At 40.7% G+C, this 14,030-nt stretch overlaps 1 protein-coding gene and 1 long non-coding RNA gene across 8 annotated transcripts in view; one reads left to right on the forward strand and one right to left on the reverse strand.

Moving 5' to 3' along the window:
• LOC142046567 (uncharacterized) overlaps nucleotides 1-14,030 on the forward strand; it is a 1,033,250-nt gene that overhangs the window by 1,008,223 nt on the left and 10,997 nt on the right. The window lies entirely within an intron of this gene.
• Nucleotides 1-14,030, reverse strand: part of MAP3K7 (mitogen-activated protein kinase kinase kinase 7) — a 76,003-nt gene that overhangs the window by 36,127 nt on the left and 25,846 nt on the right. For all 7 annotated transcript variants that reach the window (XM_032772656.2, XM_032772655.2, XM_032772652.2 and 4 more), the window contains exons 6-10: nucleotides 13,432-13,556; nucleotides 5,860-5,988; nucleotides 4,425-4,555; nucleotides 3,087-3,168; nucleotides 1,598-1,749 (exon numbers count right to left, since the gene is read on the reverse strand). In XM_032772656.2, the coding sequence (XP_032628547.1) occupies nucleotides 1,598-1,749; nucleotides 3,087-3,168; nucleotides 4,425-4,555; nucleotides 5,860-5,988; nucleotides 13,432-13,556 (619 nt within the window). The remainder of the gene's footprint in view (nucleotides 1-1,597; nucleotides 1,750-3,086; nucleotides 3,169-4,424; nucleotides 4,556-5,859; nucleotides 5,989-13,431; nucleotides 13,557-14,030) is intronic.

Here is a 14,030-nt window from a genome sequence, read left to right on the forward strand (position 1 = left end):
GATACACTGGTTCTCTAGTACACTTGCCCCATATTCTAGGCAGGACTGACTCTTTTAGATACCATAAAGGAGGGATTGACTCGGGGAGTCATTCCCATTTTTGTCTTCGCGCCCCTGACTGACCTCAGCCAGGGACACTCATGATAGCAGCAGACGGTACAGAACGACTGATAACCGTCTCTGCTATCATGCAAAAGCAAATGAATGCTCCTGTGTAGCGCTGCAGTAATGCCTCGGTTAGCGGCATCCAGTACATATACAGTGACAGTAAAAAAACGGTGAACGGGTTCCATGGTTGCCGTGCTATGGCGTCTGCCAGACCAATCCAGGGAAAAAGGGCGCAAAATGATTGCCTGCCGTTGCTTTCCCGGAGGAAGGAAAGAGTGACATTTACCCAGAACCACCCGCGACAAAGATTTTTGCCCCATCAGGCACTGGGATCTCAACCCAGAATTCCAAGGGGCGGGGCAGACTGCGCAAACTATGGGATAGCTACAGAATAGCTACCCACAGTGCAACGCTCCGGAAATTGACGCTAGCCTCGGACCATGGACACACACCACGGAATTAATGTGCTTAGTGTGGCCGCGTGCACTCGACTTTATACAATCTGTTTTACAAAACTGGTTTATGTAAAATTGGAATAATCTCGTAGTGTAGACATACCCTTAGTCTCAATGTCTTCTTGTAACAATGAGTTCCACATGTCACTTACATACTGTTTATAAAGCATTTCCTTTTATCAATTTTAAATTTGCTGACTGAAGCTTTCCTTGGATATGTACTATGAGAAAAGATAATTAGGAGCTCTCTGATTTATCTTAGTATCATTTCTGATTTGGTATACCTCTCATGTTCTCTTATTTCTCTCCTCTCTAAACTAAGAAATCCCAATCTCTCACTGGTTCTGAAAGAAAAAAAGAAGAGGACAGACACTAGTGTGCCTCCATGCTTCATTATGTATATGATGTATTTTGTCCCCCGCCCCTGAAGGAACAGTCTCCTTGTGCTCTTAATTTCACCTTGACTTTCTCATCTTCTCTCTTTTTCTGCTCCCCTGCACATGCCGCTTTGCTCCTGCTCCTTCCGCTCCTTCTCTGCTACCCTGATCATGCTAGCTAGCTGGCTGGCTGGTTGCCACTCTACTCTACTCTCCCACCGCCTGCACTCGTATACCTTCTTAGGAATCTCTTGGCTGTTCTCAGTGGTTGCCAACAACCCTGAACAGGGCAACTGTTTACATTCCTTTCTACCTCCACTAGGTCTTATGGAGACAACTAAACATACTCCTTATTTCTATCTGCTTTTATAGATAAGCCTCACATTAATAATTTTTTTGTAAAAGCAGCTGTAAATGGGGAGTCAGCATCATATGTTCTCCATGGACCATCAGTAAGTGCAGAGTGGATCACAGATTTAGAGATGCTGATGTACTACATTATGCTTAGGGTTACTTACTTACTGCCCTTTACTGAATAGAAAAGCTTATTGTTATGAAAAAAACTCCTGTATTTTAGAGCAGTATGCTTTTAATACAGTGATTTTATCCATCTAATAGTAATTTCATCAAGGCACAAGATTTTATTCACTTGCTTACCGACTGCTTCGCTGAATTTTTCATTTGCTGTGCCAGTTTTGATTCTAAGCGTTTAATGGTATCATTGGTAGCAGTTCCTTGAAAGTCACTTGGTTCCATGTTAGCATCACTCTTGTTACTGGTGTTTGTAGAAGTCATGTCCATGAACGAGCCTATTTAAAAGCCCCACCCCCCAAAATAAAACATTTTTTGTATTTAAATCACTTCTTTGAAAACATTAAATCAAGCTGGAACTCTTTAGCTACCCATTCTTCGTTCCCTAATACCAACCTTATAAATTTTAAAGTGAATTTTTAAAACATTTGACAGAGGAAACTGCAGCACTGCAGTTTAAAAAACAAACCAACCTCTTAAGAATATACCTCAAAAGCAAAAAATTCAGAACAAAATATTTCTCCTTGCTTGAACAGCAAGTTTACCCCAATCTTAAAGTCAAACTTTAGCTATTAATCTCAAATCATTAACAAAAACTTGGATTATGAACACAATTGGCAGTTTTGCTCGTAAAATCCATCATGAATCCTACTGTATAATGAAAATATATTTGTAGGATAATTAAAACATTGATTTAAAAATTGTCAGCAATAGATTTAAAACTTTATTTTCTTAAGTATATTAAGTATGCTAAACATGTTTCATGAGTCTGGCTAGAGAAGACCATCAAGAATGTAACAGAGTTGATGGGATTTTTGCAATAAAATGTACAGGTGAATTCAAAAGTACCCTATGTCCAAAATATTCTGCGTGCGAGAGAGAAACTTAGAGTTTGGGGCACAGAGAAGAAGGCGGGTATGGAAAACTGTAGTTGTTGAGTTACAAGAACCCAAGAGAAAGAAGAAAATAGGGCAACATTTCATAAAGGGAGCATTTAATTTTTTTCCCCATGCAAAACGCTGTGGGTCTGAGTGATCACTAGTTTTGTGCACCAGGAAAGAATTTATCTCGAGGCAAGACTGGTAGAATGTTTGGTGCGTATTTTTGCCTTCCTCATGGCACCCAGAGGGGCCTTTTTTTTAGGTTAATAGGAGGTAAAGAAAAGTTGCAAGTTTAATCAGTGGGATCTGTAATTTCATTAAAATTTGATGAGGGTGTCCAGTGCAGAAGAGCGGCTGAAAGGGACCAGCTGATAGGGCAAACAGGAGTAAGATCTGAGAGATGGCTATTGGACCCTAATAACCTGCAGAAAGAAAGACAGACCCTAAGTCTTTGCAGACTGAGTTATCCTTCATGTTACCCTCACTCTCCATTGTGGGAGGAGGGCAAGGGGAGTCAGAGATTGGCTGAACCCTAGGGATTAGGCTGAAGGAAGCAAGACTTGAATATTTATTATGAGGCCCTTTACCATAACACTGAACCAGGCATTTAGGAAGGTGTTACTTCCCCCCACTCAAAGTTAATAAAGTTTCAGGCTGCGCTTTATAATACATTCCTGGATCTGCTTATCCTGTTTAAAAAGTGTGGGTTTTTTCTTATATTTATACAATCATACCTGTACTAGTGGCAGAGTTGCTTTGGCCTTCATCTGAATACTGACAAGGATACTGCAGAGGTTCATCAGCTCCTGGAAAGTACTGTGTAGAGAGTAAATTGTTAGGTATTAACATAATTAATGTTTTCAGAGTGCATATAGCAGCTATAGACGTAGCATACACCTCAACAGATCCTAGTTCTCTGAATAAATGCAGAGGAAAAAAGGTAACTTGAGAATGCTATTTTGTTTAACTGCAGAACCATCTGCAACAACTCAACTCTTGCTTTTCAGTAACACTCCTACCTCACACCCCCAAAAAACAAAACACACAAACCTATTTTTATGAAGTGCCTTCAGACAGATTTGTACTGTATTTTAAGAAAAATTCAGCATAAGGCTGTAATGATACACATTCTATTCTAGTGGATATTAGGGGGTTTTGTGAGGGAAAGTAAGTTAGCAGTTATGAAGAGAGAGGATGGAGAACGGAACCACATCTTGAAAGTGTCTATGAACAAACCCTCTATGACTTAATGGCACAAGCCATTCAAAAAAAATTTCTTTTTGTTTAGCTTATTTAGATACCTGGCAGTTAGTTTAAATAGTGCTCACAACATAAAAATGGCTAAATTTCTGTGAACCTGATCACCAATATGACTAATACAAACAAATCTGTTGGGGATAATGCAGATAAAAACTATTTTTAAATTTCTAATTATTCTTGTTCACTTGCATTCAGTGCCAAGACATTCAGATTGGCAAATGTCTGAGCAATACATGTGCTACCTCTATGAACAACATTTTGTTTGGTTTAGCTAATATATTTTGATTTTGATTTGTATTTCTGAAATTTAGCAAAACAAATGAATACTGTTATTCTTCAGGATCAGAGTTCTAAACGAAATGAAGTTGAATTAGCAGTGATACTGATGAAGACAGGTAATATACCCTCAGACAGATTCTGTTCCTGAAGTTTGCAAAGTTACCATGCAAGTGCCTATTTTTTTCTTAAAGAAGCCAGTGAAGGTCCTGAAACTACAGAGCAGCTATCAACATCTCAATGCGCAGGAAAATGGCAGAGAAACTAAAATACTTGAGTAACTATAACTTTGTAAGGTAAAACCAGAACACCTGAAAAAAAAAAACTCACATGATCCTACAGCCTGTAGCAGTTTTTAAGAGTCTTTTCAGCAAGTTGTGTGGTATAAGTGTTTAGGAAAAAATCTTTAGGGACTGGAGATACAACTTAGAACAACAGGTATAACACTGGGCTCATGGAAGGCAAACCTTGAAAAGTGAATACTACAACATAACCCTTGTTAAATTATTTACAGATTAAAAGAAAAAAAGTTATACCCGCATCAAATGTGTCATTATTTTGACAATTTCTTCCATGGAAGGTCGTTGTGAAGGATCCTTAGACCAACAACGAGTCATTAAACTCTCAATAGGTTTAGGTAAATTTTTGATCAGTGGTGGCCGAGTACCTATAATTAAAGTTAGACAAATCTTAATTTATTTATCAAACTATTCTTGAAAATTCTGTCATTGCCTGAATTTTTTAAACAACTTATTTTGCTATTTAAACAAACTCATTAAAGATACATGGTAACTATCTATTGTCTGGAGAAAACCAAGCTCCATTTAATTATTTAAAAAAAAAGAAAAAAACAGAATAAATGATTGTGACTCTTATTCGTTATATTACACACAAATTAGAAAATTACATCTAGGTAAGCATAAATAAAAAGAGAGTTGTCTTTCAATAATGCTCTGAATGCACTATATGTCTGGTCAGTTTATGAACATACTTGAACAAGAGGAAAAACAGAAAAAATAGAAACAGCAGCACTTTAGATAGTGTTTTCCTCACTGAGCTTCCCCTGCAGACAGAGAGGAAAATTTAATAGTGCTTTACATCTTCAAACTAGTATTTATATTATCGCTGCACCTAGGAGTCTCTCAAGTCATGGACCAGGACCCCATTGTGCTAGGTGATGTCCAAACACAGAACAGACAGCCCCTGACCCAAAGAACTTCGTCTAAAACAAGAGACAATAGATCGATACAGAGAGTTTGGAAGATACATGGAAACAATGAGACAATTCTGGTGGTCATGATAGCCAGTGGTTTCAGGGCAACAGTAGTTTAGCTGTTGTCAGGTTCTTTATAGGTCTCACAGAAAAGTCGAGTTTTAAGGAGGGATTTGAAGGAGGAAAACAAGTTCGCTTAGTGGATCTCTTGAGGGAATGTCTCCTAGATAAAAGGCTGTTTTTTCAGAAGTGATGAGCAACAAGATCTCCTAGTAACGTAAATCAAATAAGTATTTTTGAAAAACCACACTAGTTATTTAGCACTTAGGACACAAACTTTGGGTGTCCTGGTTTGATAATCTTAGCTAGCGTCACATTCAGCTTCAATTTTGGCCATTTTATTTTTTGAGATAGGTGATCTGTATCTCACTTATTGCTCACTCAGGATGACTGGAATACTTCACTATCTCAACAAAGATAAATTGATAGTTGTTCTCCCTATTAATTCATACATCATAATTACATGTAGCACTGTCAGTAAGCACAGTCTAACAGACAAGAAAGAGAACCAAAAATGAACTGATTCTGGACCAAGAGTGCTTAAGTATTAATGGCAACACAATCTACAGTGAGGCATCAAACTGCCACCTACTGAATAATGATTAATTTTGCAAATATGAAATAATTAATAGTGTTACATGTCAAATATACAATTTAACTTTAAATGCACCAAAATGAAAAAAATAATTTCAACTCACCATTGTGAACTGCCCACATGATGCGGAAAGCAGGGCCACCAATCTCATCAAAAGGTTTCCTACGGGTGATCACTTCCCAAAGAATAATACCCCAACTGAATACGTCACATTTTTCACTGTAATTGCTACCTGGAAAAAAAAAATCAATATAATTTGTCTTTCCTGCATGATATGTGCCTACAAGTTTAGAGAACTAGCTATGTATGCATCAGTTTTCCTTCAGAGTAGAATATCTTTTTGGTTTTCACACAAAGAAAACAGCAGTCATAAGTCCATATGACATCAATTTTTTTAAAACTTCTAATTTACACAGAGTAAATTTGAAAAAAAAATATAGAAAACATTTGCTTCAAGGTTTTAAAAAAACCTTTTGCTATTATTGCCAATATGTTTAACTACGAGCTCTCCTCTTTGCAAACTAGTTCCTTCATAAAACTTATAAAAACAATGCTTAGGACAGACCTGTTCTGAAATATCAAAGGTGATTTTACGATCATCAATCTCTCAAATTTAGCATTATTTCATTGTCATTTTGACTACCTGTGCCTCCTTTAAATCTTTCTCCTAAATTCACTTCTTCCATGAGGGCCACAGTAAATCAGTCATCATTCACTATCATCTATCATTTTTATATTTAAAACAAGACGTCCTTAAAAGAACCAGCAAGATGCGCCCATGCCTATACTAAGTAACCATGTGATGTCACTGTATCTCCATCTTCATCATCCTAATGCCTCCCTGTTTATTATCACAGATTCACAAATTATTAGGGTTGGAAGGGACCTCAGAAGATCATCTAGTCCAACCCCCTGCTCAAAGCAGTACCAATCCCTAAATGGCCCCCTCAAGGATTGAACTCACAACCTTGGGTTTAGCAGGCCAATGCTCAAACCACTGAGCTATCCCTCCCCCCCACTCATTTATCCTCACTGATTTTGTCATGCCTGAAATGTAGTCCTTTGAGGCTGGAATTGAGCCTTTCTAGGTCTCTCATGAAGCATACAGCAGACATTGGGTGATATAAAATAATGAATAAAAGCTCATTGAAAGGGACACAAGAGACTACAAAAGGATAAATACTTTGTTAATTAGAGAAAGCCATAAACATCTTAAATAGACATGAATGATAAATAAATTCAAGATATAAAGTATGTAAAGAACAGTCAGCACTATGAATTTATCCTTTCTGGTCAATATCTGAAACAAGAATGACAATAACTATCTAATAAAAAGTCTGTTCTGTTTTCTCAGGAAACATATGGAAAAAACAATATAATAATTTAAAGAGACACTTCTATGCAGAATTTCTTTATATAGGAAGACACCATATGACCTAGGATAGTAGCATATACATGCTGCACTACAGCTTGCTCAACTATTTTACTTCTAGAGTCAGTTTTGAGTTTATAGTACTTCCGCCCTCCTTACTTTAGAAATGACATTTATTTAAATTTAAATAAAAAGGCAAGTATATAAAGCTCTAGGAGCCCGGACACAGATTTAATATTGCAGCAAAACCCCAGCAGCATTGAAGTAATTATTTCAAAAGGAATTCTGACAGACTGCCATTTACAAAATAAAGGCTTTTTTCTACTCTTATTATTCTGATAAGAATACCTTCAGTTTTCTCCAAACACCTATCAAACAGATATGAGAAAATGTAAAAATTGTTGAGTTAGATGTAGATTGGCTTAGGTTTTGTTCTGATGTTATTGTTGATATTTGAGGTAGTAACTAATGCATATACAGTAACGCCTCACTTAACGCTGTAGTTATGTTCCATAAAAATGCGACTTTAAGCAAAACAATGTTAAGCGAATCCAATTTCCCCATAAGAATTAATATAAATGAGGGGGTTAGGTTCCAGGGAATTTTTTTTCACCAGACAAAAGACTAATTAACACACACACACACACACACACACACATACAGTATAAGTTTTTAAAAAAACAATGTAATACTGGTACACAGTGATGATGATTGTGAAGTTTGGTTGAGGTGGAGGAGTCAGAGCGTGGGATATTTCCCTTACTGCTAAATGATGAAGTAGCAACTGGCTGAGCCCTCAAGGGTTAACCCTCTCACTCTACAAGGCAGCAAGAATGGAGGGAGAACACGTCTACAGTACGCGATAATATCGAATTAGCTAAAATCGGTTTAATAAAACTGATATTATACATTCGATTTCACGCGGCCACACTAGGCACAGTAATTCGGCATTGTGCGTCCATGGTCCGAGGCTAGCGTCGATTTCTGAAGCGTTGCATTGTGGGTAGCTATTCCGTAGCTATCCCATAGTTCCCGTAGTCTCCCCCGCCCCTTGTAATTCTGGGTTGAATCATTGCCGCGGGTGGTTCTGGGTAAATGTCATCAGTCATTCCTTCCTCCGGGAAAACATCAGCTGACAATCCTTTCACGCTGTTTTCCCCTGGATTGTTCTGGCAGACGCCATAGCACGGCAACCATGGAGCCCGTTCAGCTTTTTTTTTTCCGGCACCGTATGTGTACTGGATGCCACGGACAGAGGCGATGCTCCAGCGCTACACAGCAGCATTCATTTGCTTTTGCACGATAGCAGAGATGGTTACCAGTCGTTCTGTACCGTTTACTGCTGGAGTAAACTGGGGGACAATGAGATTGACTGTTATCTCTCTCCTCTGTATGTCCCTGGTATCATGAGTGCCCCTGGCTGAGATCAGCCGGGGCGCAAAAGCAAAATTGGAATGACTCCCCGAGTCAATCCCTCCTTTATGGTTCTAAAAATAGACAGTCCTGCTAGAATAAGGGCAAGTGTTTACTAGAGGACCAGTGTATCAAGCACAGTTGCTCCTTGTCAGTATTCACAGGGGGTGCCCCTGTAACAACCTCATCCGTTGCTTCCCTCCTCCCCCACCTTCCTGGGCTACCGTGGCAGTGTCCCCCCCCATTTGTGTCATGAATTATAAATGCAGAATAAGAACAAGAGATTGTTTGAGATAAAATCGAGAGAAGTAAGGGAGGCAGCCTCCCGGGGCTATGACAGTCCAGGCAGAACATTATGCGGTGCAGGGGAGGAGCCCGAGATGCTGCTGCTATGACAGTCCAGGCAGTACAGATCTTTTCTTTACACAGGAAAGGAGGGGGCTGATTGAACCTCAGCCCCCAGTTGCTTATGATGAAGACGGTTACTAGCCGTTCTGTCCTATCTACTGAAAGTGACCAGAATCATCCTGTTTTTACCCAGGCGCCCCCATTATTCAGTTAAAAAGCATTGGAGCACTCAGGGTTCATTAAGGAAGTTACCAGTCCATATGCACCGTCTACCACTGGGGAGGGAGAGGAGCGGATACTGCTCTCACTGTGCAGCATCGCGATCTACCAGCAGCATTCAGTACACACAGGTGACACTAGAAGTCAAGAAATGATTTCTTTCCCTTTTCTTTCACATGTGGTGGTGAGAGGGGGGGGGAAAGAACTGAGGAGCTTTCCCGAACCACGCAGGCACTGTTCTTGATACCTACAGACATTGGGAGGCTCAGACAGAATCCAATAATACTTTTCAGAGACTCTGTCTGGACTGTGGGATAGCTGGAGTCGCTCAGTAACCCCCCCCTCCTCCAAGAGCTCCATTTGATATCTTGCTTTCCATTACACTTGTCATGCAGCCCTTGTGTGCTTGGAGATTTTTTTCAACGCTTTGTAGTTTATATCTGACAGAGCATCATAGATACAACATTGTCCCAAAGCCGATCATATCCATATATCATCCCGTACGAGTGGCTGCTAGGGCTCTTATTTGATTTGCAGACTAGCACAGCCCCGTGCTGATCAGAAGCTCCACGCTGGGCAAACAGAAATAGTAATCAAAGTTCAGCGGGGGACTTTTCCGTTATACCTGCCCGCGGCATATCCGAGTATCATGACTGAATACCAGAGCGGATCCAGTGGTGCACTCTGGGATACCGCCCGGAGGCCAATAACGTCGATTTCTGTCCACACTAACCCTAATCCGATATGTTTATATCGATTCTAGCGCTACTCCTCTCGTCTGGGAGGAGTACAGAAATCGATATAAAGTGCTCTTTATATCGATATAAAGAGCATTGTAGTGTGGACGGGTACAGCGTTAAATCGATTTAACGCTGTTTAAATCGATTTAAATGCGTAGTGTAGACCAGGCCGGAGATATGCCCATTTCCCCTTTAAATACACTGCCTTGTTAATTAGATCAGCTTGCTGAGACCGCAGCTGCTGCAAGCTCCCTCCAGTCCTGAGCCCTGGTGTGTCCTCTATGGAAGATGGGGTAAGCGGGATGCAGGAGCAGGGAGAAGAAGGGCACCCTGATATTACTCCCTCTCTTCTTTCCCTCCACTCCCCTGCCACACAGCCAGCAGGAGTCTTGGGGAGCAGCACATAGCAGTGGGGTGGGGGGGGAGAACAGCTGCAACTGCTAGCCTGCTGGGCAGTTGCTGCACAGGAAACTTAGGGGAATGAGGAGCTGATAGGGGGGCTTCCAGTCCACCCTGGTTCCAAGCCCCCACCAGCTAGCTGCAACGGGCTGCTCTTCCTGCAAGCAGTAGACAAAGCAGGTGGCTGCCAAACAACATTAGAAGGGAGCTTTACACAACTTCAAATGAGCATGTTCCCTAATTGATCAGCAACGTAATAACGAAACAACGTTAACCGGGATGACTTTAAGTGAGGAGTTACTGTAAACTGTTAAAAATTAAAAATGTTAACATTGGTTTAATAAAGTTGAATGACAATGGTATTTTGAGATATTAATTTGAAATTTTACATTCCACCATTTTCAGACATAAGGTATTCAATCATTCTGTGTTTCAACGGTGCCAATACAAATTTTGGGAAACAAAAATATATAAAAATTGCTATATAAAAGACTTGCTGCAGTACTAAAAGCAGGAAATTTAGAACTGAAATTTTACATGTTCCTACTCAGTTGAATTTATGGACTGGGGAGTCACTAAGAAGTGGATGACTTAGCATTTGCACTGGAATTCCTAGTAACAGCAAGGCTTTTAAACGTAGCCCTTAATCCAATTTAAAAATCAGGATTTCCTTCCCCCCGCAAAAAGGAAAAGAATCTAACTTCTAGAGGTAAATGAACGTTAAGAATAAGTTTTGGTCAGTATCTGAAGTGAACAAGGAGGTATGCCCAAGGCAGTTTCTGTAGCACAGAAACTGACATAAAATTGCCAGTCTTAGGAGAGAGATCAAGGACCGAATGACTATGGTGATTTAACTAAAGGTCTAATCTATACTTAAAATTTAGGTTGACATAGCTACATTGATCAGGGGTGTTAGACTGATCCCAGATCAATGTAGCTTTGTTGACCTAATCCCAAGTGTAGATACAGATGTTGATGGAGGACTGCTTCCATTGACCTAAGTACCCGCAAATGGTGCTTCAGCACCAATGGACACACCCCTTTCCATCAGCGTAGGTTACACTGGCATAACAATGGTGATGTCACTATGCCACATTAGTCTCAGCAGCACAGACATACTCTAAAATGTTCATGCTCATGCTCAGAAGTCCAGAACATCTGACCAGAGCCTACTGATATTGTTGTGGAGAAGACAGCACACGAGCCGAGTTTTAACGGCAGGCTGAGCGGGGCCAACGGCCGAGACCCCGGCAGGCAGCAGTGTACTATTAAAAATCCTGCCCAGCCCAGCCCGCTCTTCTCTGCCCCCCCGCCTAAAGCTCTTTCTGGCGGGGACAAGGGGCAGAAGCAAACTTGGCCCTGCTGGTTGCTGTAGGGCAGGCTTCACCAGCAACCAAGCTTCCCCTTCCCCCGCCTTTTCCCCCAGCGTGCTGTCTTGTGCCCTGCCTCCTCTCCCTCCCTGCCGTCGATGGCCCCTACGAGGGAGGGGAGAAGAGGAACCCCAGCGCCTTCGCTGCTCAGACCAGGAAGGAGACATAGAAGAGGCAGGAGCAGGGCCTTGGGGAAAGGGGGTGGAATCAGGGCATATCCCTCCAGTCCCCTGCTGTGAGCCACTCAGGACAGGGGGCTGGGAGCACCCCCCTGATCCCAGCCCACCCCCTCGCCCTCTGCCCTGACCCCTCCACCTCCCTCACATCCCAGACCCCTGCACCCCACCACGACCCCAGCCCTGACTCTGGCACCCCCCACACATACCCAGTCCCCCTACACCTCATGCCCTGTGCCCTGACTCGTGCACCCTCCAAACATACCCAGGCCCCCCAGCCCCTACCCTGACTCCTGCACTCCCCGCACATACCCAGCCCCGTTCTGGCTGCCAGCCCCACTCAGTCCAGCACCGGTCGGGGGTCTTGGCCCTGCTCAGCCCACTGCCAGCCTGGGGTCCCGGCCACCCGCCCCAGTGAATATAACCCCAAGCCGGCAGCGGGCTGAGCAGACCAGTGGCGTAATATCAGCATTTTAATTTAATTTTAAATGAAGCTTCTTAAACATTTTGAAAATCTGTTTACTTTACATACAACAGTAGTTTAGTTATAAAATATATAGACATAGAGAGAGATCTTCTAAAAAATGTTAAAATGTATTACCATCACGTGAAACCTTAAGTGAATAAATGAAGATTTGGCACACCACTTCTGAAAGGTTGCCAACCCCTGCTTTAAAGGCAGGTAGTTGTCTGTGCTTTTCTTCAGGTGGCTACCCAGACTTTCTTTTTACAGTATTATGAATTTGATACCTTTCTGGAGAACTTAAATTCACTATTAAGACCAGTAGGGAAAAACAAAACACACACAAAAAACCTGCTCTAACCATCCACAATTAAAAACTTGTAATGAAACTTTTACTCACTCACAGGGGGCAAAATCAGCACCAGTTAATCACTGGTCTGAATGTGGTCTGATATGCATAATGGCCGTGCTATTTCCCATTTAACCACACAGTAATCACACAAATCCTTGTGATTTTATTGTATACCATTACTGGGCTTCCCCACCATATGCCAACAAATCGCTTTTGACTCCTCTCCTCACTTAAATATTAAATACAAGTTAATTTTTACAAATGAATTATTTATAGGGTGAGAGGAGAAGAGGTGAATTAAACTTCAAGGGATAAGGAGGAGAAGGGAGATATAGGGAAAAATGGAGGTAGGGAGGGATAAAAAATGAAGGTGGCTATGCTTGTTCGACAACATAGCTGGCAAATTCTAAAGACCACAGCAAATTAGAATATGAGGTGGAAGGAATGACAACATATTTCAGTGCAATAAAAATTTGGGATTATTTTGTAATCTCAAACAACAATATCCCAGGATGGTAACTCCAAACAATATGCATAATTTAAGGTTACAGTCTATTCAGTTTTTTTTGCCATTTGTGAACTCCAAGTATCAAATTTTTCCCCATTTGTGTGAATTCCTTTCCTAAAGATACTTGTACAGCAGTCTCTGTCCCTCCCCCAAGTTATTTTTAATCTTTAAAACGTATTTCTATATTTTATAACGCAACTTAATGGAAACAATGCATGTGAATGATGCTCTCACAACTAACTTCTTATATCAAATCATTCAAAATAATGTCCTTAAGTAGAGGAATACATGTCAAACTGTACGTTATTTTGTTACCTTCAAAAACTTCAGGTGCCATCCAAGCAGCACTTCCCTTATTGTTGGTCATGTGTGTTTGAATATCACAGGCTGTACCAAAGTCACATATTTTTAGAACTGTCCCACCAGCTACCAACAGCAAGCTGTCAAGAAAATCCCAAAACATTGTTCATAGAATTCAGTAGTCTTGGTACAATAATAAAACATCACTATTTTATTCCAGCAACTTTCACTTGAGGCCTTACTTCACAGAAGTGAAGTAACATAGCAGAAATTGTTCAGATAAGTATAAATATATTCTAAAAATTACTACTGTAGATCAGTAGGTTGTGACTTGCTAATTATGATAAACTGCAGAATTTTAATTTTTAATCTTTATAGCTCTATTTGAAATATGTTTAAATAGAAAACAGTTTCTTTAGGAATAATTATTTCAATCCACTAAGCACCCAATGGAGACAAAATTAGCCATTTATACGCTGATTCACAAACATTTTATATAGGCTCTGCAGACAGGAGGCCAGCCATCATGGCTGCTATCTTTCCAGAAGTGGAATGATCAGGACTCCCACCAGCCAGCCAATGCTGATTTTCCTTCAAATGGAAGGATTGCTATT

The sequence above is a fragment of the Chelonoidis abingdonii genome, chromosome 3 (genome assembly GCF_003597395.2).
Source record: "Chelonoidis abingdonii isolate Lonesome George chromosome 3, CheloAbing_2.0, whole genome shotgun sequence".
NCBI classification, from domain to species: Eukaryota; Metazoa; Chordata; order Testudines; family Testudinidae; genus Chelonoidis; species Chelonoidis abingdonii.